General features: G+C 42.7%; 1 protein-coding gene and 1 long non-coding RNA gene across 7 annotated transcripts; one reads left to right on the top strand and one right to left on the bottom strand.

The window, feature by feature from the left end:
* On the bottom strand, positions 1 to 24,675 carry HNRNPH1 (heterogeneous nuclear ribonucleoprotein H1). Of its 6 annotated transcripts, none has more exons than XM_054038647.1 (16): positions 24,582 to 24,675; positions 23,596 to 23,712; positions 18,865 to 18,942; positions 14,833 to 14,868; positions 8,803 to 8,937; positions 7,711 to 7,866; positions 7,369 to 7,512; positions 5,569 to 5,707; positions 4,340 to 4,518; positions 4,076 to 4,147; positions 3,863 to 4,002; positions 3,628 to 3,763; positions 3,142 to 3,225; positions 2,957 to 3,007; positions 1,452 to 1,538; positions 1 to 764 (listed from the first exon to the last, which is right to left on the bottom strand). In XM_054038647.1, exons 2-16 carry the CDS (start codon positions 23,642 to 23,644, stop codon positions 646 to 648), a joined length of 1,605 nt encoding a protein of 534 aa, XP_053894622.1. In that variant the 5' UTR covers positions 23,645 to 23,712; positions 24,582 to 24,675; the 3' UTR covers positions 1 to 645. The 6 variants fall into 6 exon arrangements, with proteins under 6 accessions (XP_053894622.1, XP_053894623.1, XP_053894624.1 ...); XM_054038648.1 differs by having other exon boundaries at positions 3,863 to 3,996; XM_054038649.1 differs by having other exon boundaries at positions 3,863 to 3,975.
* A 148-nt stretch (positions 24,676 to 24,823) lies between these two features.
* LOC128842557 (uncharacterized) lies at positions 24,824 to 26,622 on the top strand. The gene is made up of 2 exons (XR_008446020.1): positions 24,824 to 24,937; positions 25,717 to 26,622. It is a non-coding gene; the product is annotated as an uncharacterized LOC128842557 (long non-coding RNA).
* The last annotated feature ends 23 nt before the right edge of the window (positions 26,623 to 26,645 follow it).

Raw genomic sequence — 26,645 nt, 5'->3', positions numbered from 1 at the left:
TAGTTTTTAAAAGGAAGATTTATTTAACAAGTTTCACTTAGCGCAATACACCTAAAAAGGAAATCACCATACAATGAAAGATTAAATCAAGGCCTCAGAATTTTATATGAACACCAAGACCAAAATCCTAAAGTAGCTGTATCACGTCTCAACATGTTTCCCCATTAACTTAAAAAAAAGCTTAAACGTGCCTTACAGGATATTAAAAGAAATAAACTAGAACTAACATGCCAAATGTTCACTTTGAATTGCAGACACAGCTCCTATATTTGTTTACAAAAAAGCATGTTTTTCAACATGCATTCAAAACAGTGTTGGATGTAATATGGTATAAGAGCAACATTTAACATAATTGAAACAGCTTTAACCTAAATACGCTTACTGCTTAAATACGCTCCTACAACAAAACTAACTTGAGAAAAAGCTGAAAATTGTTTAACAGTTATAGTCTTTACTCAACTTGGTTATTACATCCTAAGTGAATGTTTATTTCTTCCATGTGTTCAAAAATACTGAACCTGAAGTTTTAAAATAATCCTGATTTCACTTACAGTAAAGCATAAATCACAAGCTTGTATTGCAAAACTGTTAAACTTAGTTTTTTGTTTTGTTGTTTTTTTTAAAAAAAGGTTGACCAAAAGTCAGTTACATTCCCCAGCCAGCACTCATATTGGACATGTTGGACATCCCGCCCATTCCATTCACTCCCATGGATGCACGGTTCCCACTGCTGTAGTAGCTACTGTTCATTGCGCTCTGATTACCTGGAAAAAACATCAAGCAGCAGGTAAATGAAGTGTTCCAGCTTATTGCCAATACAAGTTGGGGGTGAGATTCAACCCCACCCCTTTTATCCTCAAGTGCCCACTTCTTGAGACTCAAATCCACCCACCACCTTGCACATACTCCGATGCTATTAAAAAGAAACCTTTCAGATATTTAAATGAAAGTTGGTGTTGTCTTTACAAAAGAAACCTGCAAGAGTTTCCCAGGTCTTTCAATGAAATAAGACTAAGTTCAGACACTACAGTTCTAGTACATACTACTTTTATTTTGGGAAACAGCAAGACTGGTTTCCTTTTCTCACACTGGTATAACTAGTAACTGCAATGAAGTTATTCCCAATTTATACCTGCGAGAGAGCAGAAGACAAGCCATAAGCTTGTAGTTGTTGTAAAGTGTATCTACATAAGCAGCAAAATACAATTGCCCAGCTTCTTCATATTTCAGATTACATCTTGAAAAGCAAATTTCCCCTAATACTAGCATTGAGACTCCTACTTTGAAAATGTATGCCAAAATGAAGCACTATTTTAAGGAGGTGCTGCCCATTAGCCTACCTCCTTCGTCCTTACAGCTGGACAGCACATTGTAAAGATCTCTTTGTAGGAGTGTATCAGACACCCACTTAAGGCTTTAATAATAATAATGAAAAACTACACACATCTTACCATAGCCGCTCATGCTGCTTTGAGTGCCATAGCCAGCTCCATAACCCCCACTCAGCTGCTGATTAGCACCATAAGTGGATTGGTTTCCTTTCAAGTTAAGGAAATGAACATTAACACCTTGACTGCCAAAAATCTGTCCAACAAACAGATCTAAATATTACCTAATTATGAAATTCCTAACAGATATTAGCCCTCATGGTGCCATGGATCTGGTCTATTTAGATACCATTCTGCTTAACTATTTTTTTCTGGCTTCTCACTAGTGGAAGTGGCCAAGAGCAGATATTTGTGCTCGTGTGCTTCTGATTCTAAGAGTATTTCCTATTTTTAAATTAGGCTGAAAAAAAATTAAAGTTGTATTGCGCCCTATCCTATTTCACCAGAAGAGTATCAGTTCACTCACTGCAATAAGTCACATCTGAGGATTTAAGATGTTTAAATATTCCACTCCACTCCAGTGACAAGAAACTTTAAATGGGGTGCTAGATTTTACATTCCCACCCCCAAATGCCCACCCTTCAGAAGTACAATGGAGAAAATTTACTTTTGACTTTTACTGCACAGTAAAAATCCATAATGGGTTTTTTGAAAATTTTTAGGTAAGCCAACTGAGTGACAGCTGATGTCCTCTACAACAGGAGATGTGCTTTCAGAAGCATGGGGGAAGTCAATATCAGAACACCTGGAATGTCAATCCTCCAGATAGTCTGAGGCTTGTTCCTATCCTGAATTTGCATGCACCACATGGGAAAGTTTCTATACTTGTACAAGAACTTGGTAAGTTCTTGAGTCAGCAACAACTAAAATTAATAAGCTAAGTTCTCAATGAACTAATCAAGCTACCTTCGAAGAGCACAATCTGCTAGAGTACAGTACCTCTGCAAAACTTTAGTTGAAATTATGAAGTTTGCTTTTTTTAAAAGAAACCAGACAAAGCATTACAGTGTTCAATCTCATTCCACAAATCAAGGTGCTATACAAGCATCATCCACACACATCCCAGATATAGAAACCAACCACCACTTTAAGCTCTTATCCCAAGAAACCAGTAAAGTAAATTTCAAGAGTATCATCTACTTTTGCATGTCAAAGTTTCGATGGCCATCTAGGGGTAAACAGTTTCTGAATAGCAGTAACAGGTTTTAGTTTAACTTAAAATGGACATTTCATATTTTAATTTGGTAATTTTAGGTTTGCCATAACGTTTTAGTGTTGATTTTTCCAAGTTTTAGAGTGGAGTTTTGTTGCTCCGTTTCCAAAGAGACTTTACTCATGAGATTATGTGTCAGTTAAAGTTTGATACACCCTCTATCAACATCTGGTGGTGGTGGGGTGGGGTGGGGGGGGGGGGGGGGAAGAACAGGACAAGGATGACTAGCATCTCCCACATTTGTGCAACATCACCCATTCCTAAAAAGCAGTCATATCACCACACTCTTCACATTCAGCACAATTTACTTAACCTAATTAAATTGTTTGAATGTATTCCCAAAAAGTTTATATACCTGGCAATGTGCTAGTGTTCCAATCTTGAACTACCCCTTCCGATTCCTTGACTGTGATTAAGACAGAATGTTGAATTTCAGTTTTTATGCCAGGCATAGAATAAAGCAGGAGCTGTATAAAATTAGCCAGCTTTGTTAAATATGAAGTATTGGAATAAAAATGCAGTTGGACTATTCACACATACCCATTGCTCCCATCATTTGGCTGCCATATGCACCACCACTTCCTCCTGCTGTAGAATTCAAGAAGAGTTCTACATATCTGTGTTCTGAAAGGAAAAGCATGTTTAACAGAGCATTGAAACGTACTGGACATTAAGCTTATGCATGATACAAACAGTGCCTCATTTCAACTTTAGACAGCCCAGTAGTCTAAGGGAAGTTTGACAGATTAATTCCTACAGAAGCCATATCCAATCTGTCTCACTGTGAGGTCACGCCGATGGAGGATGTGAACTATTCAAATCTGTTACATATTATAGTTATGACTTTAATCCATCTGACAGTCGTGTCTCTGTTAACTACTATTCTACCATGTTAGAAAACAGAAGATCAGATTTTTTTTAATACAAGCTTTCAGCAGGTATGTTTTAACTTTTGTTCAGACCTTGTTTTGGTCATTGATTTTAAGATGGAGGCCCATCATTAAGGGGAAAAAAAGTCAAACTTACGCATATTTGCTTTGTCTTTGGACATGGCGGCCACAGCATCCTCATGAGTAGCAAACTCAACATCTGCCTCTCCAGTCACTCTACCATCTGGTCCAATTTCAATGTGGACTCTTACAGGGTTCAGAGGTGAGAAGAACTAGGTAAAAAAAATATTTACGTAAGACTGTCTTCATCTGGCAAAATATTTTTGCAGATTTAGGAGAAAGTACTTGTTGCACAAAGTATTTGAACTCACATTATAAATGTCGTTCTCTGTAGCCCTGTAAGGTAATCCTCTCATGTGTACGCAGTGACCAGTTGTGCTTTGGAAAGTAGAACTTGCATCTCCATATCTATGGTCAGACATGCCTGTGGAGAGAAGAGTCCATTCTATATCTTTCAGATGTATTGAAAGTTAGTTTTTATATGCATTAAAAGTTGTTTACCACCCCCATTAAAGAAGTCTCACCTCGTCCAAATCTATCAGAACCAAAGCCATAGCCATCACTATATCCATTGTAGTCGTCATAGCCTCCATAACCTGTAAAAGATAGAATACATATTAAAATGCTTTTCCTAAACTACAGAAACTAGTATGTAAAATGCTATGAAATTTTAGAAGCAGAAGTTTAGCTTTAGTTTGATTTTTCCATGAGTTTTTATCCAAGCACCAATAGGTATGAAGCAGTATAAATTATGGTTTTAAAATAATTGAAAGCCTTATGATACATACCTCCACCATAAGCTCCACGTCTCATTCTTTCAAAACCACTTCCTCTACCAAGACTGTTATAGCCCCTTCCAACACCAGGCCTGTCATAAGGACCTGGCCTCTGCATGGCCAGTAATTTGCGGGGAGGATCATAATGAGTACGCACTTCTGCTCGACTACTCTTGAAGATTTCAATATACCTAGGATGTTTTCCACATAAGAAAGACAGTCAGTCTTTAATTCCCCACATAGGAATATTAAATCAGTATAAAACAAACTAGAACAAGACATTCTAGTCATAGCCTTGAAACTGGCAGTTTATTTTAAGCCAGATTTCTTTAGATTATACAGGCAATGACAAATTCTAGTCAAATACTATTTTACTTTCAAAATAGTGTATTTTCAAGAAATTACAATTACTGAAGGGTTTATAGGCTCCTTATACTTCACAGTATCCCAACCTTAAGGGTGGGGGAGCAAGTTAAGTCCCCCCGCCACAGTTTAAATTTAATCATGTCTGTCAAAAAAATAGGAGGGAGACAAGTCCACTCAACTCAGCACTTTCATGTTTTGCTCATGTGGCAATATATATTAAGAGGGTTAAAAACCTAGTCTCCACCAAGATTTTAACCCATTAGGAGTCTACAAAAAAAGCTTTGCATGTGCTAGTCAACCCACCCTATGCTTCAGTAGTTTAGCATAGGAAAAACTGCATGCTTCAATGAAAAATAGTCACAAGTAAAATAGAATAAAAAAACCCTTTGTGACAATTTCTTGAAAGCTATGCTTATTACATTGAAGATTAAATACAATAAGAAAATTTGTTACATTTCAACTTATAAAAACAAGTTTAGAAATTATCACATTTTCTTATGGTAATAAGGTACTATGTGTGTCTTTACAGCTAGAGACATTATTGGTGCTACTTGAGACGTTTAAAGCCATAATCTCTCAACTTCTGTCAGTTTTTAAGCTATCAATTTTACAGTTTAAATACCAAATGATAAGAGTAAATTCAATTAACTTAATTTTTCCCATTTTGTTTTGTAGTCCAAATAAGTTTTACTACGTATGCACTATGTACACATGAAACAAGGTGGTAACAATACTTTTACTTATAAGTTAAGAGACCAAAATACTAGACTAAGTTTTAATGGTTTAAGGATCAGTCCTTTAAGAAGAGAGAATATGGATTTAATTAGCATTTACCATAAGAAAAGTGACGTATCCAACCAACCATCCATCCCCACCTGTGCCCTATTCTCTCCTTGTGTTTCTTTAGAGCCTTTTCAGCTATTTCCTGTGAAGCAAACTGCACGAAGGCCTCCCCCGTACTCCTCCCCTGGAAGTCCACCGGCAATGTTATCCCATTTGGCACGATTTCCAACCCTTCAACCCAAGGACAAATAACCCCAGTAGGGGGCAATATTAACATCACAAGCCCAGTCATGAATTTTTCTTATAGCTTTAAATACACCAGAAAGTTAATACTTGTAAGTGAATGGTATGCTAGTTCTAGATTAGCATTCTAGCAGAAAGCATGTCAACATGAAGCTTCATGATTACATACCATTCAGTTTAGATTCTTAACCCATCCTGCTGTGCAGAAATAAAAGCTTTTACTTTGTAGCAGTAAAATCAATTTTCATTTATTTAGTGCAGGGTGTGTTAAGAAGGTAAGTTAAATAGAACCTCTTAAGAATACTTTACAAAATTTTTCAGTCTGTTGAAATTCACACAACGTAAGTCACAAAAACAGTAAAAATAGCTTTACATAGGCATCTTAGTATTTACTAAAAGTAACATTCATGTAAGACAAGGATACTCTTATGTAAAGATTTTAAATCTCACTAAATTCAGTATTAATATTTGTAGAGTACTGCTTCACTAAGAGAAATCCAAGAATTATTTCAGATGTGTTAATTGCTAAACTGAAAGCAGCATTCTGCATATTAGGTACATGTATACAATTTCTATCACCACTGCTCATAAGTTATTAACCACATGAACACAGTGATATCAGTGCACTTATTTGCTTAAAAAAAAAAAAAGGGGGGGGGGGAGTAGTGTTCAATACATCACTTTGCCAAAATACACAGAACAAATTAGTTGCATTCTAATCAGAATAGTCACAGATTTTCAGTCTACATTAAAAACAAAAAAGTCCTTGCTAATCCTATAACAATGTTTCAAAGCTCTTTCGGTTTATTTTGTTATACATTTTAATATTCAGGTTTATAACTTAAGCACAAGTCACATTTAGAAATTCATACTTTCTGCTTTAAAAGAGACATGTTTAGGCCCATTCAAGATTGTATGCATTTGTAGGTATCATTCCAATTCCCAAAACAGGAAGTCAACATTAGATACAAATTGGCAAGAGTTTGAAATCAAGTTCAAGTCAAGTCATTTTAATCTTTACAATTCAGTCTTAAACCCTAAACAACGTTCATAAAATACTCATTTAATGTGAATGAAACAAAATTGAACTACTGTACCACAACTACTCCACACTTAAAGACAAAAATTATTGTACAATATTTGACTCTACAAGTCATGTAGGTCAATACTTGAGTTCAAAGATTTTAAGCCTAACATTAGTCTTGCCGCCTTTAAAAATTCCACCCATTTTACTGAGTCCAGCAATAAAGAGGCTCAACCATTTTTATATGCTCGACTGAGCAGCATGTGTGGAATGGCTAAAACAGTAAGTAGGAATTATCCTCCAATTTTTAAGTATCCACTTTAATTTTCAATTCAAAGGATGAAAACTTGATTTTTCTATGATGCTAAGTAAAACACACTTGTGGAAGTATGAATTATCTAGATAACCCATAGTTTAACTTAGGTTGATTAAGATATTTAAAAGCTATTAGCCCAAATAATAGATTAAATTTAGGATTTATCTGCACACATCAGAGTTCAATATAGTCTAACACACTAACTGTGGCACAGTTTGGCCTGTTGAAAGCATTAATGGGCAAGAGCTCAGTGCCACTGTGATTCGCACTGACCCATAACGCTACAGCTAAAACTTATACCCCACATACCTGAAAAGAACTGTACAATTTCTTCTTTGCTACAGCCAAATGGAAGTCCTCTAAGACGTACAAAACCATCATTAGCAGTATCAGGGCTGTTAGGACCAGTATGCTTCAGAACCCAATCCATTTCAACGTTGTTTGACTTGAAAACTGTAAGAGGCACTTAGAATTAATGAATTTTGGAATGCAGCATAAACCATTTTAAGTCATTTGCCATTTGAGAAGCTAGTCAACTGGTATAATCTAAATCCACTTAAATCAACTTACATGCATTTAGACACCACAAGTTACAAAAAAGTGAAAGTTAATCCAAACATTTAATCAATTACTAGGCCAATTAAGTCAAACCTTCAACATATCTGTGTCCCATTGTTTCTCTGTCTTTCTTCAGTGCCAATTTCACATCATCTTCCGTTTCAAGTTCAACAAAAGCTTCTCCACTTGGTCTGCCTTCTCTTGTATAGATGAAACGGATACCTGAAGCTCCATTTTGAATTTTGCATTCTAGGAGAGAGACCCAGAACAGTTTTGTTCCAACACTGGATTGTTCAACAGCAGTGATTCGTATCTTTTATTCCTGGAAGTATACCAGTTTAATCCTAAATACATATTATCTACCATAATACAAGATGCTGGTTTTCCTTTTTTGTTTAACTGAATTTAATATTCTTAGTATTCTTTTAAATTTACCACCAAGACCAAAATCCAACAAGAGATGCAATGGAAAGCTTCCCTGCCAGCATACCTTGAACAGAAGGCAGACGCTACCCAAGATAAATTTTGAGTTGTGAAAGAATCCAGACTACATCCCTCTTACAGACCTCCAAAGACCACCATATTGGGTTTTTTTTTGTTGGGGGGGGGGTTAATTTTAATTGGACAGTCTTATTTAAGATGGCAAGAATGCTTATTCCATCTCCCATCTGAAAAAAAGTCAATCTGAAATCTAGTAAAACAAGAGTTAACCAGTTGCAATATGGGACTTAAAATCTGCTAAGTAAATAAGGAGTGCACTCTTTCAAGCAAACACTAAACCACGCTGTAGACCACCTCTTATAATGGATATCAAAGTACAAAAGGGCTAGCTATTTGTTCAGCTTAAGCATCCAATATTTAATTGCTTACTGCAATTAAGTATTTCAAAAAAGCTACTTACTTTCAGTAGGGAGGATACTTTATACTATTTCCCCCCCATTGCCCTTATCTTACAGAAGCGCTGCCCCGGATGGTGCAGTGATTCCTCCACAGGGCCTCTCTTGACTTTTATCACCTCCTCTGCTATCTCCAAAGTGGATTCCCCGGCTTTGCTGGCTCGCAGGTGGGCTCCCCAGCACAGCCTGAGGGACGAGTCACACGAAACCCGCCCCTCCCCCACGCACCCAGCGGGCGGGCGGTGGACGCGCGCTGACGCTCAGGCGGCCGCTCCGCTCGCACACTCACCGGAGAAGAATCTCTGGACCTCCTCGGCGGAGCAGGACCAAGGCAGCCCGCGCACCTTCACCACGAAGCCCTCGCCGCCCTCCGTGTTCAGCATCATGCTGGAAGCAAGACTCGGCTCCGATTCGCCTTCCGTCGCTGCGGGGAGACAACACATTGAGGCGGGGACAACGGCCTCCGGCCGCCACAACGCGGGTCACTCCGCCCTTCCCACCGCTGCTCCCCTTCACCAGACCACCTTCGAGTCCAACCCCTCCCCCCCCCCCGCGAGCGCAGCCCGGCCCGACGTAACCGCCCCCCCCCCCGCACGCACACATGGTCCGAGCCTGATCCTGTCCGGAGATCGCCTAGTCCCAATCAGGCAGCAGCCGGCGGCTGAGGTTGTGCCGAGGGCGCGTGAGGAAATGGCGGCGCGTGCTCCCGCTGCCGTTGGGCCGGGCTCTGCCGCCGCCGCACAAAGAACACAGGTCCAGCCGGCGCCCCCTGCGCTGCACAGCGCGCGCTCTTCCCGCTCACTGCCGGGGGATCGGGGCCGGGTGACGGTGGCTAGGGGACAGCGGCCAGACGGAGACTTGGGGGCAGCACGCGCCGCTCACCATCAGTTTGTAAACTGCGCGGCGCCGTGGCTGGGAATGAGGCCTGGGGCGCATGCGCATAAACAGACCATGCTGCGCATCCGCAATACGTACATGGCTTAACCCCCCCCCTTGCGAGCCAACTGCGCATGCTCTCTAGCAGCAACAGGCGCCCTCGGCACATCTACTCCCCTGCCCTACTCGCGCCCCCGGTCGGCTCGTACGCGCATGCGTTTCCTCTCTAGCGTTCGCCTTCCCGTGGTAAACAAAGCCAGGGCCCTAATGGACCCAGCCTGCGCGGTTTTCATCACAGCTACACTTGAATAACCCCAACCGCTTCTGTTATGGTGCACGCGCCCCCGGAGACACGGTCCCTGCGCTGGGCACCCCAGGCCCACGCCCTATCCTCCCACTGCCCCTACAGGGTTAAGGAACCGGCCAGCACCATTCAGCCATCCCCTGACCCTCACCTGCCCAACACAAGGGCAAATTACTCTGCCCAGCTCGGTTAGGAGAACTCTAGATTTCACCCTGAGTTTCCCACAAGAGAGAATCAGGTGACAAGAGTCAACCCCCAATCACACCAGACAAGTACATGTATCTAAGACGGTGTCTGGGGGGGGGGGGGGGAGGGGAAGAGGGGGACGGAAAAGAGAAGAGAACCAAATCCATTATTGCAGGGGTCAGCAACCTGCAGCACACGAGCCCATTTTTACTGGCATGCTGCTGCCAGCTGGGGTCCCGGCCACCAGCCCCCCTCAGCCCCCTGCCTCCCTAGGTGAACGGAATCCTAGGCCCGCAGCAGGCTGAGCAGGGCTGACCCCTGGCTGGCAGGAGCCAGAACTCCAGACTGTCAGCTGGCTGAGTGGCTCAGCCTGCCACCGGTCTGGGGTTCCAGGCGCCACTGCTGGCCTGGATGGACAGAACCCCAGGCTGGCTGGGGCCAGTGGACAGAACCCCAGACCAGCAGCACGGGTGGCAGATGGAACCGCCGAGCCGCTCAGGCCGCTGCAGGTCTCGGGTTCCATCTGCTGACCTCTGCCAGCTGGGGTCCCTGCCACCAGCCCCGCTCAGTCCATTGACTGTCTGGGGTTCTGTTGGGGACCCCTGTAAATGTAAAATTTATTACTGGCACATGAAACCTTAAATTACTGAAGACTTGGCACGCCACTTCTCATAGGTTGCCGACCCCTACATTATTGCTACCACCAGTTTACCTTTACCTGGGTTTAGACTAATTTAATTCAGGGCCTGGAGGGGGACACTCCCCCTGCTTGCTGACCCTGGCAACAATCCCACAGGGAAGCTGAAGGGTCGTCCCCTCCCCACCTTAGGAGAAGGGGTCTGGGTCTCCCTCCCCTGGCAAGGGGAATAGGAGGGGAGAATAATAGAGGGAGCAGGACAGGCCATGAAGCTAATGCCTCGGAGCACCAAATGCTGCCAAGAGCAGCATGGTACTTTGCAGCCAGCTGCCAGGCTCCAGCCTGGACAGGGGAGCTGACTGGTAGGGTCAATCACAGAGACCCTGCTACTGCCTTCATGTACTGTAACTAGTGCCTCCAAGCCAAGGCTTTGCATCAAATTGCAAGTCCTAGTTCATGGTTCAGCACCAAGGCATGCCTGCCCTTCAACACGCTACCGCAATTGAAAAGACAACACCCCCCACACTCGTTCCACGACAAGCCTTAGTTCCTAGTCATGAGTATTTAACCCTAGCATGACAAGGAATAAAGCTCTACCCTTGAGCTCACTTTCACTGTAATTAACGAGTACACACACACACACACACAGTCTTGACAAAAGCAACAGAGTCCTCTGGCACCTTTAAGACTAACAGATGTATTGAAGCATAAGCTTTTGTGGGTGAATGCCCACTCCACGAAAGCTTATGCTCCAATACATCTGTTAGTCTTAAAGGTGCCACAGGACTCTGTTGCTTTTTACAGATCCAGACTAACAGCTACCCCTCTGATATTTGAGTCTTGACAGGCTCTCTTTCAATTGTGGCATCAGTGAGGCTGGTTGGTTTCCCCAGCATGGTGCTGCAACATTTAGTTTACAGACACTGCAAGTGGCAAACCCCAGCCAGCATTCACATTCAGTGTGTCTATTAGCCTTAAAGGAGAAGCAGGGGAAATAATTCAGTGGCATCCATTAGCACTAATTTCTGCCAGCAGAGAGTAATGGCATTGTCAGGAAGTTGCCATGCATTTATAGTGTCACAGAGAAAAGATTCTTTTCAGCCTCCAACTACTCATTAGTGATTCCTTCTACAATAAGAAAAACAGCATTTTTACTATGGGATTTAAATAAGATTCTCACACAATGTGGGTCCTCACTTGCTGTATTAGTTCCTCTGTTACTGACCCAAAACAGATAGATACCGTAAGTGGCACTGGCTCCTCAGTCCTTCTGTACTTAGCTCTGGTGATCTTGCAGATAATGCTTGATCTCAACTACAAGTTCTCCCAGACTCCACCCATCTCATTCTCAATTGCTGTTTCACATGCATAGCAATTGTGTGTTCTCTTCCCCCTCACCCCCAGCTCTTAAGAATGAATGCAGAGTTGGCAGCATCTAAGCCCCACCTCCATTTTTAAGACACGATTTCTAAAATGGTGGCAACACAGTTCTTAGCTACATTTGCAGCTAAGGTCTGGGTCCAGCACCATTCCAGCTCCACCTACTGACAGTGTAAATAAGGCAGCCTAAATTTACCATCTTGTGAACTGAGAAGTGCTATAGATACTATATTCCTTTTGCATGTAAGGAAACAGTCCCTACAAAGGCAGAGATAAACACCTTCCACAGCTTTTAATCCCTGCTCCATGTATTAACACACACTGCCTTCCAAGCACTTCCTAACACCCCTATGAAAATGAGCATTTCCCAGCAGTTGTAAAAATTTCATTATTCAAAGCAAGTGCTGCATATGCCATCTAATTGCTTCAAAGAAGTTGTTTTAGTGGTACTTGTGTAGCAGCAAACATTGTAGACTAACATACTAATGGGAGGATACAAATTAAGCAGATTCTGATTAGAAACATTACATATACCTATCAGTAACCAGATTTGAAAGACTTAAAGTTGCAGACAAGACAATTAAAATGGAAGACAGCAACGCAGACTCTGATTTCCAGATTTGTGAACTTTTAGTTTTAACCATCTCAGGCATTTTAGAACCAAATTCCTGTTTGGTCTGCTTATTTATTCATAGAAGTTTCAGAGAAGGTTTAAAACTTTAGAGAAAACCCACCAAATTTTGCTAAACAAGAACAAAGGAGACTGTCTAACATCCCTGGTTAAATAGGTTTGCAGCTAACAGTATCCCATGAGTTCTATCTTATTAGATGCTAGCTGTCATTTAAAAGCCTCCAAAACCAGGAAAAGAAAGTAACCGTTGCCTTTTCCCAAAGCAGAAGTTTTAGGTGCAGTGAAGTTATCCATTCAAAGGGAAATGCAGTTTCAAGGCTGCAGAGCGCACCCACCCAGTGAATGTTCTGAGGGAGGGGGATCTGGGTTTGTTGCATACTTATTACAAAGAGATGCCATAAATGCTGAAATAATTACAACATGTTACAGAAACAACTAAATTCTTACAGTTCTCACACAAGGCAGCTGAAATAAATCATGTTAAGCAGATAGTGTCCAGAACACACTTCCTAATTAAGGGGGAAAACAAACCCACAGATTCTTAGAGTCTCCTCAAACAAGAATGTAAAAAAAATTACAGAGAATGCTCAAATGCTGCTCTTAGGAATTTCCCACCACCACCAGGTACAGTGTCTCAGAAGAGTGGAGGAAATCTATCCCAAATGTTGTACAACAAGCCCAAAAGATTGGTTTATATCTTTCAGACGTATGCCTACTTAAGTAGGTTAGAGCACAATTAAAGCTTGTCTCAGCTAAGGCTGTGAAGCAGAACATGTGAAGCAGAATATCCTTTACTGTTTGGGAAATTGGTGAACAGGTAAGTCAAAAGTTGCCTTGTCTTGATGGCTAATAAGTTTGATAGAGTTCAGTGATTAACACAGTGTTTGGCCATGGGTAAGTGAGGCAGTAGCCTGGAATAACTATTGTGCTTTAAAATTTACTCTAGCTCAGTGGTTTTCAACCTGTGGTTTAGACCCTCCTCTCCCCCGTCCCTCCCCATTCGAAAGGGGTCCACATCTCCATTTGAAAATTTGTAGGGGGTCTGCATATGAAAAAAGGTTGAAAACCACTGCTCTAGCCTATTTGTCAATAGCTTCCTCACAGACAAACCCTCATCTTCATGTGGTGGAAATAGCAATAAATCATATGCCTAATCTATTCTCTCTCCTTCTGATCCCATTGACCAATTTAGAGTCTGCTGAATTTAGTTGTGAACTGTAAAAGCCTTTTCTTGCCAGGGTGCTTTTGCAGACTGAAACTAAAGTGTGAAAGGCCCAATGAATCTGTGCTGTGTAAACTCAACCTAATGAGTAATGAATGTTGATAAAAAGCAAGACTAGTACACTTCATCATACTTGCAACTCTGCTACTAAGTGGAGCAATATGCGGCTTCCTGAAGACTAAAAAAAAATAGCAAGCATTTTTACTCACTTATGCAGTACTATGTACCACCACAAGGGCTAGTCTACATATGTATTTATTTGGGAATAGCTATCATGCTTAAATGTATATCCTACCGTAAGAGTTATTTTCAAGTGTAGACAGTCTCAGGTAATACAGTTATGGGATGCATTTCTAACAGTTGTCCACCTGAAAATCTGTGCTCTCTTAATCATGCTATTCTAATTTTTTTAGAAAGCTTTTTCAAGCAGTTTATAAATTTCTGCCTCTCCTAACATTGGATTATAAAAAGTGTTTTTTGTTGAAGGCATGTGTTTGCTTCCAATCTGAGTCTGGAAACATCAATGAAATACAGTGAGCTATTTATTAAGATTGGCCTATGTGGCTTATGCACCAGTTTGACTCAGACAGAGTTGAGTGGCATTATCTACCTCTGAACTACAACTGCTCATCAATATCATGCAATAAATAACCATTTCCAGATGTTTCTGAACCAGAAAAACTTGAATTGATTGCCATTTCTTGTAAAACAGGAAATATAAAATAGTCAAGCTCATCTCATTCTGACCTACATATTTCCTTTCACTCAGGGCTATTTAAGTTATTACACTTCAGGCAACCATGTAGTAATTTTAGGTATTTTTATATATAGAAGATCAGATAGAAACTGAACTATTTTTAATTTGTTTTGGGTTCAGCACATAGATTAAGTGTTAGTAAATGTAACATAGGGCTGTGAAATGGGTGTGAACAGAGAGTTTCAATATTTGAGAAACATCAGGATATTTTCAACATTTTAGTATTATACTTTGTCTCCCCTACCCCTGACATTAAATTAATGGCTAGCGGTAGATCAGGTTTTATTTCATTAAAATTAAACACTAAAATAGATGTGGCCACATACCTTTCTCAATCTTCCCCGGGAAGGGGTATCCCCACCCTGAAATTAAGTAGATGGAAATGATGAAATTTTAATTTGCTTTTGGGGAAAAAACAGGTTGTCATATCATCGCTCTGATACCATTACTTCATCTGCACAGTATCTAAAATGTCAGACCATCACCACTAATAGGACTCGTTTCTTGTGACCCTGCATGTGGCATTGAGCCTATGAAGTCTTCCCAGGGATTTTTGCTATCCAATGTTTTCTGCAGAAACGAACCATTTACTTAAAGAACATTCTTAGCTCTTGTCTGAAGACATTCTCTATCCTCAAGAGTTAGAGTAGGAAAATGTGTTGTACATGACAACTACACAAGTGCTTGTTTGCAGCATTTATGGGGTCCAGTAGTTAATTTTAATACTGAAGTAACTCCTTGACACCGACATTGCGGGATTACAGTGAGATTGGGATACAAATTAGTCTAAAACTAATTGGAACGCTGTGCCAATTTCAACAACATTCCACACAACTTGAAATACTCCTGCTCATGGAAACGTGGTTTTGAAAGTCTGACACTAGGTGGTAGGATTTTAATTAATTTGAAAGACTAAGCAAATAGCATTCTGAAAGTTTGTATTCATAACATTACATGAATCGTAACTTCTAGAGGAGAATATAGGACACTATCCTATTATACTGTACTTTACACTCCAACTGAGACAAACCCAAGTATGTACACTGATCAGACCAGATTTAGAAAATAAAACTAAGCAAGCCTAAGGACAGAACACCATTGCATACTTACAGATAGCAGCTAGTCTCCAGTTTTCTCACACAGACTAATTAATTCTAACCAAAATTATCTTTTCTGAACTGCTATTCTGATGTCAGCAAATTCTATATTGTTGCCAACATTCACCACTGTTGCTAAGGGCCCTGGACTGTCACAGAAAACTTACAGTTGTGGTTTTCTGAGTCATTTGGTAGGTGTAGTATGCAACAAAATAAAAAACCCTATAGTTTTATACATCTCTATAAATCCATTTTGGTGAAGAAACATGCACTTAGAATAAGTGGGTTCTCAAACCATTCACTCAGTTGGGGGGAAATATAAAAATCAGTGTATATAGACTAGTCAGGGTCAGTCTGAAATCACTTAAACCTGACAGTCATATGTTCCAGGCTAGACTGCTTGAGAAATGGATTTACATACTAAGATATCCCATTCAAAAGAAATCTCATCCAAGATAGATGGAGAACAGTGGAAAAAAGTATTTGGGTTTCTAATTTGGATTGTCTTCAAAAACCAGATGTTCCTACAGTATTTATGTCTTAGTGCATAAGAATAAAAAGCCTTCAAAAGACAAGCCTGGGAGCTTAAATTCTTAACTGTTAAGACACTAGAAATCATGGACTCAAAGATACTGGATTTATGGCTCATTACAACCATGTATGACCCACTTCCTTTGTCCTAGGACTGCAAGTTTGTTAACTACACACTTCACCTTGAGTAGGCTCTTACAACAGGTTAACTCCTTATGCTAAACAAACTTGTATTTAGCTATGTGACACTGAGTAGCTTCTCCAGATCTGAAGAGCTCTGTAAGCTCAAAAGCTTGTCTCTTTCACCAACAGAAGTTGATTAAACAAAAATAAAAAAGGAAGCCTGCTAGCAAAAAGGAAGTGCCTAAATGGTGAACAGAGGAAGAAATGCGGTTTTAAACATCTAATGCATTCATAATGCAAGTAAGGACAGCTGTTAAACTATGGCTTGATATTTCAATAATCTGTTAATTTAAGAAAATTTTGTAAGTTATCAATGCGTTGCTTAACTGAAATGTGCATGCTTGAGCTATTATGCCAAGATGTTTAGCGTGAAACATGATTAACATTGTTTGAGACATATTTATTTGTTTACTCTCGCAGAAATGCTGGAAAAGCTGCAGCTAAGAGACAGAAGACGAGCAAGGAACTGAGCTGAGTATTTGGAAAACCTCCACTATAAACATGAAATGTGGCTTCATGAAATGACAATCAAGTTAAGACTCTTTCTCCTGTAAAGGAACATGGTGGGCTACTTAAATGGCTGAAGCCATTTTACTCTAGAAGTCCCAGAAATAGTACTGACATTAATTGTAACAAATTTAGCATGGGACTGACCATAATTAAAACACAGTTCTGGGAAGAGTTGCACTTACAGCATGCACTTAGCAACTTGTCTTGCTTTCAGCTATTTTAAGTGTTCAGCCATGTCTACATACACTACAGCTCCCATCAATACTAATCCCAAATAAGTCAGTGGAGGGTTTTTTGGTAAATTTCCCCCAATTTACACATGGTTTGCAGTCTACTCTGAGAATTTCTGGATTCAGGGTCTCCCTTTGGTGTTTTGGTTTCATTTCCTTAAATAACATTTCACTTGAAAAGTTAGAGGCCTAAATGGGAGTGAAAGATTCACAGCTCAGAGAATAAGATCCCCTCATTTCTGGAAGCAAAGATAGCCCTCAGCCTCGGCATGTAAGCTGCAGCAGTTACCTACAGTCAAAAATCTGCACCATAAGGCGCTAAGTGCATATTTATCAAAATGACACTTTAAACTTTAGCTTACAGCCCATTTAAGTGTCAGCTTTAACTATTTCACTCTGCAGCATTAACATCTAGCTAATGTGCTTTACTCAGTGAGGTGTGGGGCCTTCAGCTAATTGAAAGGCTGCAAATTTTAAAGTTGTAATCTGAATGCTTTAAGATTTTGGTCCTTCTCAGAAGTCCAATTCTCCACTGCTGCTCCCTACCATAATGGCTGGCTGATCAGGTAGTTGCTTACCAAGCAAATTCTAGTTATCATATGGGCGAGAACCTCTGATCACATTTAAACTAAGGCCACCTGATTATATTTGAACTAGCGTTTAAAGATTAATCCTAGTTTCAAGATAAGCAGTTGGGGAGCCAGCCATCAAGCCTCTGCAGGATTTATCCCATACAAGAGCTTTCACTGTAGATTGAGGTGTGAGCTCCCTAATGATTTCTAGAGTCTTTAGTTTTATTTATTTGGCAGCTAAAGTTTTAGAAGTGTGTCTAGCTGGAAGCTTGTTACATCTTCTTCATTGAAGCTTGAAATCCACTGCTAAATTGGGGGGGGGGGGGGGGGAGAGGTAGAGAAGAAGAGGAGAGTATACGGCATATGCTTAAATCCTTGGCTACTGGCTGAAGTCCTTGTCTTTTTTTTGCAGAAATTGTTGCCATGGCATGTATTTGCTGGATGTTTCTGATGGGTTAGCACTCAGAACTCCTTTTCAGCTGAAACCAGAAAGTCATTCCAGAGTAGCAATAGATTCCTATCACTTAAATCCAGCAAGAACACATTAAGACTGCACTAGTTATAACATCTACACTCCCAAGTGTAATACAGGGTGGCACTCGTGACCCAAATATTTCAGCGGGAGAAGGGAGTGCATCCTATATTGTGGAATTTGGAGAATGCTTAGTCTGTCTCCTCAAGTTTGGAATGATGAGGGAAGACAAGTTTCCTGTATTAGTTTACTGAGGAAGACTTAGTCTTCAAAAGCAAGTTAGAATTCTGGTTCAGGTTTCCTACTATGGTACTCTGAATCTGTTTCCTGTTGGGGGTGGGGAGGAGGGAGAGAAGAAGAAGAGAGAAGCTAGTTATTAACAACCTGTTACAGTCAGTTCCAAAGGTAAAGTACAAGCGCTACAGATTTAAAATATTGCTAGCCTGTGGGCAACTTGTCTAGTTATCAAAAAATTCTAAATGCCAGGTTTTTAAAAACCCTTTGAAGAGGGCATTTGTACTAAAGAAAGCTTCACAAGTGCATCTTACTATATACACTAATCCACTTAGCTAGCAAAGAAAGACAGAAGGTATCAGCATTTCAAGAATTCTCCCACTTTCTCCCGAAATTAGGATAGAATGCTGACAATTGTTCCACAGAAAGTGTTTTCATAGAAGAGACTGAAAATAAGTTTTCCCTAATGTGAGAAGCCCCTTTAAAATAGAGGGTACTATTGTCAGAATGCAGAGTGACCAATACATACCTGCATCCACAGAAGTCATTCCTTGCGACTGAATTAAAGCTCTTTCGCTAGCTAGGTCATCAGGCTCAGCATTAACATCTAACAGAGAAAAATGCGACAATTCATGCCTTTTCTTACTATTGTTTCAGTCTAGCTGCAGATTGTATGACAGTTCATACCTAGACAAGGACCTTCACAACCAGAAGGGCTACAAAGTTTATATTCTGCTAAGACTATGATAAGGACTTCTCTATTTTGTAGGGTGGATTTTGACAATCTCAAAAGAGGTGCCTGTTTTAGATGTTAAAGACGACTTTAAAAACGATAAGATTAAGCAAAAGTATCGAAGAGCTACAGTAAGCATTAAAAGTCTTGTTAAAGGAAATGGCTTTCAGTCAAGGATGAGTGTTTGCTCAAGCAGGAAGCAAGCAACCAAGACTTAGTCTAAACTTGTTAGGGTTTTTGTTTTTTTTTTTTTTTAAATATATAATGTAAAACTACTTTTTAAGTTGCAGTATCTGTTGGTTTCAAGTGTTGATAATCTGCTTTGGGGACAATGTTTAAAACTCAATTTGTGTTATGACTTAAGTTTGATTCTATGGGGATAGAAAGTGTTGGCACTGAAACTGTACACTAGCTATAAAGGGATGGGAAAAGTCACATGCCTACAAGCTACCACTGTCCTCAAGACTCCCCTTTGCCACAAGGCCTACAGAAACCTTGACAATGGTGACAGGGGGTCCTGTGGCACCTTTGAGACTAACAGAAGTATTGGGAGCATAAGCTTTCGTGGGTAAGAACCTCACTTCTTCAGATGCAAGCATCTGAAGATTCTTGCATCTGAAGACGTGAGGTTCTTACCCACGAAAGCTTATGCTCCCAATACTTCTGTTAGTCTCAAAGGTGCCACAGGACCCTCTGTTGCTTTTTACAGATTCAGACTAACACGGCTACCCCTCTGATACTTGACAATGGTGATAAGTTTTAGAGTGAACTCCATACCATGCACCCCCTTTCTTGTCTCTAGTGTAAGACCTTCAGTACAGGAACTGTCTGATTACAGTAGCACTGTACAAAGACTACCACAACAGGACTGGGGTCCCTAGATGCTACAATAAATAGTTAAACTCTTGGGATTGTCAGCATTTATTCCCTTGATATTACCTTCTAGTTTCATTTAAGCCAGATACTGGGTAGACAACAAGACAAAAAAAATAAAAATAATAATAATCAAGAAATAGGATCAGTTTGGGTCTCCTCTATATAAGGACTGACTCTTTAGTGCACACCACTCTCCATTACATATTGCTTTTCAGATAGCATTATAAACACTTAAGTAGCTGTCTGAAGATCCAGGCAGTACCCTGTACAGTGGGGGGGAATGGACTGAGAGACTAGAAAGGTTATGGGCACAACAACTCTAGGTGGCTTCAATGGAAACATGGATATTAATTATTAATATTAAGCACCATAAAGTTGGACGCTATGGCACTGACTAGGAGGAAAAATGCATTCTCCTTCCCATCAACCTAGCTCAACTGAGTTAATTTAATTTGACTGACACCAGTGTCTACACAGTTTACTACCTTTACCAGGTAGCCAGAGCTAGTTTAATGTCGTCTCCCCCCCCCCCCCCCCCCCACTCTAGATAAGGCCCAAGTGATTTGCTTAAGGCTACACAGCAAACCAGTAGCAGAAGCTATACTAGATTTATCATCAAACAGATTTTCCCTCACCTCCCAGTCCCTTACTTTAAGCTGAGAGGACTCCCCTACACAGGATTATTAAAATCAGGGTGTTTGTTTGTTTGTTGGGGGGGGGGGGGGGGTTAGTGGAGATATGACCCAGGAACCTCTTGACCAAGTGACCAACTTGCACCCGTAAGGCTTCATCTTCACTGCCAATTGTCGTCTCCCCCCCCACCCCCCAGAGGTAAGGGTGATATGTATCTAGCTGTAAAACCTAGTGGAGACAAGCTCCCTGTAGTTTTTACTAAGATAGCTAGACAAGATCAACATTATACTTGCTTATCCTGTCTCCACTAGGATCTTACAAAAAAGATACTTAACTAATGTGGTGATACCCATCTACTACAATAACCTTGCATGTTAGACAAGAATCCTATACCATATCCCATTGTTTTTTTCCCCTTCCTCTTCCTACAGTTTAAGAGCCACTTTAATTTCATATTCTACTCTCCACCCCCTAAAGTCAAAGCCCTTCTCTCATTTTAAATATATATTCCAGTCTCTCTGTATAGCCATCTGAAAGCCCCAATACTTAACTCTATCCAGCATGCTAAGGACTGGATTTTCCCCTCTCCCTCAAACACACATCCTGCTCCTCTTATGGTAGGAGCAGGAGGGCATTATTGTTACTCATTTAGGATAGACTTCATGGAAATCCACTCAAGTGCAGTACCAAGTTATAAATCCTATAATATAAAGCCATTATCACAAATAGAGAGGGGCATTTCAGGTCAAGGGTGTATGTATAGGTAGAGCTATGTGTGGAAGCTTTCACAGTAACAAGTTTTGTTCTTGTTACAAACTGTTACAAGATTTTTTGAAACACTTCAATCATGTAGATTTTTTGTTTAACAGGTCCAAAGCTTTTTCAAGTCTTAATCTTTAAATATTAAGAAGAATGATCAGACTGTCTGAAATTTTAAAGACCTTTTAGGAAACCCACCGTCTGGACTGTTGTACATATAAATTAAGTTTATTCAATGTGTAATATTACTATAAAACTCCTGATGTTGGTTGCTATTCAGGCCTTGTTAACTTTAACCCTGATTCTGCATCTGACCATTTTCCTTTTCCCCTAACTCACCCATCGATCATAAAAGTTTGTTTGAGCCTCACTTTTTACACCCATATGGCTTTTTACATGTTTTAAGAGGAAAATAGAGGTCTCTTGTAACAGACAACGAATGCACTGATTTTGCAAATGCCCTATTGTCACGCCACACAAAAGTTAAGGTCTTAAGGTCTTGTGTGTTCGGGCAGATAGGACTAAGGCTTGGTCTAGATAGCACTTTTGCGGGTAAGCTCAAGGCTGGGGCAGGCTCATACCCGACCAATATACCTTTCACTAAGAAAAGTGCCATGTCCGACATGCTACCACCACTCATGGTGGGTGGTTTAGCTAGGCCAGCTCTCTCACCTTGGCACAGAGTGGGTACATAGGAGACCTTACAGCAGGACAGCTGCAGTGGTACAGCTCTGCTGTTGTAAGGTCCTTAAAGTAGACCAGCAGTCTCAAACTGGATCCCAGAGCTGGCTTTAGCTTTGTTGGGGCCTGGGGTAGAAGCCGAATCTCAAGGGCTTCAGCCCTGGGTGGTGGGGGCTCATTGCCTGGGGCAGAAGGGCTCAGGTTTCGGTCATCCCCTCCCCTGTAATAATTTTTGTTGTTGGAAGGGGATGGGGTGCAATAAAGTTTGAGAACCTCTGGTGTAAACATAGCCTGCTGCACAATTCACACCTACCACCCCCAGCACAGTATTTCCTATTTACTGGTAGGAGGTATACAAGAAGTGCTGCTGAAGCAGTCACTTTCAGTATTAGTTTCCATCCCACCAAAGAGACTCTGAACAATGGTTCCGAGCCTCCTCTGTAATTGTACTAGGGTTCCAGCCTTTCTTCCAGTCAGTCACCTGCGTTTAGGGGGAAGCTAGAATCTCAGGGCATGCTAAGTTGCGTAAGAAGCCAGCCAGTGTGCTATACAGTTGAAGTAGAGATGGGCAACAGCAGAGCACCGAACTTAAGATAAGGAGTGTTACCAGTCCGGGGGAGAAGAGTTAACTAAGTACCAATGGCTGACAATCCAGAAACTAGAAAGTCATCGAAAACCCAAGATATTTCACAATTGGCATATTTCTCCACTTTAAGCAACAACGTTTAGGGGTTCCAGTTAGTTTCTGCATGATGGAGTCAATGTTTCACAATACTTATGCTAATGACTAACTACATACTAATGACTGGAATTAATATTTCCACCACAATGAACTCTTAAAACATGTAGCCTTCTATACTGACACCCAAGCAAATGCTATTGGATATTTTTTAAGTATACAGTAAGTATACTGAATAATGGCAGGCGTGTTAAAGAAAAGCACACTTCTAAAAATGCAGAAAATAAACGCGATGAGGGATAACAAAGACAACTGAACTATACGGGCCTCTTTACCCCCCTCCTCCCGGCCATTCTCCGCATGGGCGGACACAACCCAGCAGACTGGCGTCTCTCGCTTTACTCTTATCTAGGGCTCCCGATTGCACCCGAAACTATTCCCAGATGCGTGACTAAAGCTCGGCTTGGGAGCTAGGCATCTCAACAGGCGGGGAGAAGCGCGGGGGAGTGAAGCGGCTTTTGCACATCCCCGAGTCCAGGCACGGCCTAGGCCGCGGCGGAAGCCGCGCTCCATTACCGCGGCGGCCTGTGGGCCGCGACACGGGCCTAGCGCCGAGACAGGGCCGCGATCGGGGCCCATCCGCCGCAATCGGGGGCAGGGGCTGACCCAGACCGCCCGGGGGGGTCCCTTCACCCGGGGGGGGACGTTCCCCAGCGGGCTGCCCCCCTCTTTTGTGCGCCACGAGGCGGGGAGCGGGGGAAAGGGGAAGGCCGCGGCCTCCAGGGCCTCCCACCCGCCACTTCCGGGCCTGCGCGGCCCCCAGGCTGGGCCGATCCCCGCGCGGCCGCCCCGCGGAACGTTCTGGAACCCGCGGCGCGCGCTGGCCAGCGGATACTCACCCAGGCCGGGAATCTCGCCCTCGGTCTCCTCGCTGCGGAGAGGGTCCATCTTGCCCACGCGCTCACAGGGGCTCGCGGATTAAAAAAAAAAAACTCGGCAGGGGGAAGGCTCGGTCGCTAGACAACGAAGACAGAGGGCGTCAGGCTACCCCCCAGTAACGGCCTCCTCGGCGCTCACGCTTCCCCCCCTCCTTTTTTTTTGGTTTTGTTTTGTTTTTTTTGTTTCAAGTATAACTCGGTTGAGCTCCCGACCCAGCCCCAACCGCTCTTCTCCTTCCACAGGCGGGCGGCTTCTGGGCAGCGTTATAAATAGCGGATTACCGAGCGGCCGGATTGTGACGTCAGATTACATAACCCCGCCCCTCTCCCGCGCGCCCAATCAGTTGGGGGCCAAGGCGGCAGCTCAGTACGGCCGCGAGGCCAAACGCAGGCCCTGGGGTAAAATGGCGGCAGCCGCCCTTCCCCCCGCCCCAGAAGCCAGCCAAGCTCACAGGGTGAAATTCAGCAGCGCCAGCGCGCGCGCTGCTGCCGTGGAAGGGGCCGGGCTCTGCAGAGCGCCACTAACCTACGCGGGGAAGTGGCCAGAAAAGCGCCACGGGAGGGGGAGGGGGAACCAGGGGCGGGCAGCGAGGCTGCTTTAGCGCCCAGCCGTTGGTGTGGGAGCGGGCGGGCCCCCGAGCCGCGCTCGGCACAGGAGGAGTGTTAGGAACCGCAGTCCCCCTCACACACACACACAACATGGCAGGTTTCCACGTAGCCCGGGCAATAACCACTCAAACAATATCACGAGCACAGGGGGGGGGGTCACTCGGTGAAATTTTTCCATGGAGAAAATGGGAGTTTGAAGGAGGCAGCTCCTGCCCCTTCCCCCCCCGCCGCCGCCGCCGCCCCCCCCCCACAGAGCAGCAAGGCCCCCCCGCCCCAAAGCCCTGCCCGCAACGGCGGCAGCAAGACCCACGCGTGACCGCACCCCCCGCAAACCTTACAGCGCGGTGCGCCAGAGGTACTCGGTCCCGCAGGAGGAGCGGCTGCTACCCACCCAGGCGGGCTATATAACCGGGAGGGCAAAGCTCCACTATGGCTGCAATCGTTCCGGGGAAAGCGGCTGCGTCATGTGCTTTCTGGCTCCGCCTTCTGGCTCCCAGTTGCTTTTGCTAATACCCGCCTATTGCACCGACTGAGGAACTTGGAGGCCTGTGAAAACAGCTGGGGGGGGAGGGAGAAGACAGTCTGGCTGCCTCCACTAATAACTGCGGCTCCATCGGAGGAGAGGAAATGGAAGCCACCCTCAGACTCAGGAACCAGCCGCAAAAAAAAGTTAAAAGTAACGGAATACTCCTCTGTAAGCAATTGCCACAAAATGGTCTCGCACGCGCAAATGGGAGGTGGGCTGCGCTCTTTTGGGGGGGGGTGCCCGATTGCAAATGGGAGGAGTAATGGGGGGCGGCATGAATGTAAATGAGGGAGGAAGGGTAGAGGCGGCTCACAATGAATTGTATTAAGATGTAGCCCACGCCATGGGGAAATGCTTTTTTTTGTATTTATATTATGATGGCAGCCACCGGCTACAACCAGAATCGGGGCCCTGATTTGCCAGGCATTGGTCATACAGAAAGGTAGATGTGGTCTCTAGCCTGCAGAGATTGCATGGGATGTAAATCAGTGGTTTATTTGGTCCCTGAGTCTGTGATGTTAAAGCAGAACGTTACAAATATTTTATTCTTAGAATCCGGTGAGGCAGCTGGGCTAAAATTGGTGACCGACAGCTTGTCATTTAGGGGCAGCAGGTAGGTCCACTACACTGGGTGAGACTACATTCATCAGAGAGAGAGAGCATCATGGAGCCCTGTTTGGGAGGGGGGTCTCTGTTCTCTGCTGCATTGTAGGGGGATTTAGGGGTGGGGCTGGCTTATCTGCCATTACACAGACTCACTGGCCATTCTTCTCCTCGTGCAACAGACAGACAAAGCAACACAAAGGCAAATGGATCCCTGAATCAGGAATATAGCCACAGGGTGGTCTGGAGGGAGAGCTCCAAGGGAACTCTCCATATTACTGCCAGGCTGCTCAAACTGCACTGAAGATAGTAATTTGGCCTCATTTTTTATATATATATTACAGTGGACCTGCTACAGTCTCGTGAAAATACCGCTGAACTCAGAATACTACAAGGGTTTTTTGGTTCTGAAATAATTCTGCTTGGGTCTTGATAACACCCAGCAGATCCTGAGGGAGAAGAGATGATACCACTGACGCAGATCATCCGCAGGTGATTCAGCCTGAAGAGTATCATAAAGGCTGTGCTCCCACTTCTAGGGAATCCTCATCACCTTAGTACCTCACCATCTTAAAAAGACTGTATTTATCCTTACAACCCCGCTGAGAGGAAGGGAGGTATCACTCCCATTTACATTTGGAGAACTGAGAGACTAGGCAACTTGACCAAGGTCGTCATGCACAGGAAGCCCCTGGCAGAGTAGAAAATTGAACATAGGTCTCTTGAGTCTTAAGCACCCTAACCACTGGATCCAGGGCTGCCTGGGGGGGGACAAATGGGGCAGTTTGCCCCGGACCCCACAGGGGACCCCACGAGAATATACTATTCTATAGTATTGCAACTTTTTTTTATGGAAGGGGCCCCTGAAATTGCTTTGCCCCAGGCCCCCTGAATCCTCTGGGCAGCCCTGACTGGATCATCCTTCCTTTCTATCTGCCATCTGTTTTGCAACTGTAGTATTGAAGTAATGATATTTCCTTTAACGTTTTTTGAGATCTATAGATGAACAGCACCATAAAAGTGCTAAGTTTTATTATTTTATTCTACTGTTAGTTAAAAGTGATTTTAAGTTCAAGAATATTCTTAAATCCCTACTTCTGCATTTGAATAATGAGTAAAACTGCTTTTCTGTTGTTTATATGACACAATCCATGAACAGTCAGGTTTGGTTTTGAAGTGTAATGAACTGTACTGACTGATTTCTTGCTGTCTAACTGGGAGTCATAAAATAAATTCTAATTTACTTAATACATACAATTAAAGCAAAAATCAC

Source organism: Malaclemys terrapin, chromosome 8, assembly GCF_027887155.1.
Source record: "Malaclemys terrapin pileata isolate rMalTer1 chromosome 8, rMalTer1.hap1, whole genome shotgun sequence".
Classification (NCBI taxonomy): Eukaryota; Metazoa; Chordata; order Testudines; family Emydidae; genus Malaclemys; species Malaclemys terrapin.
This window is presented reverse-complemented; position numbering and strand designations above follow the sequence as displayed.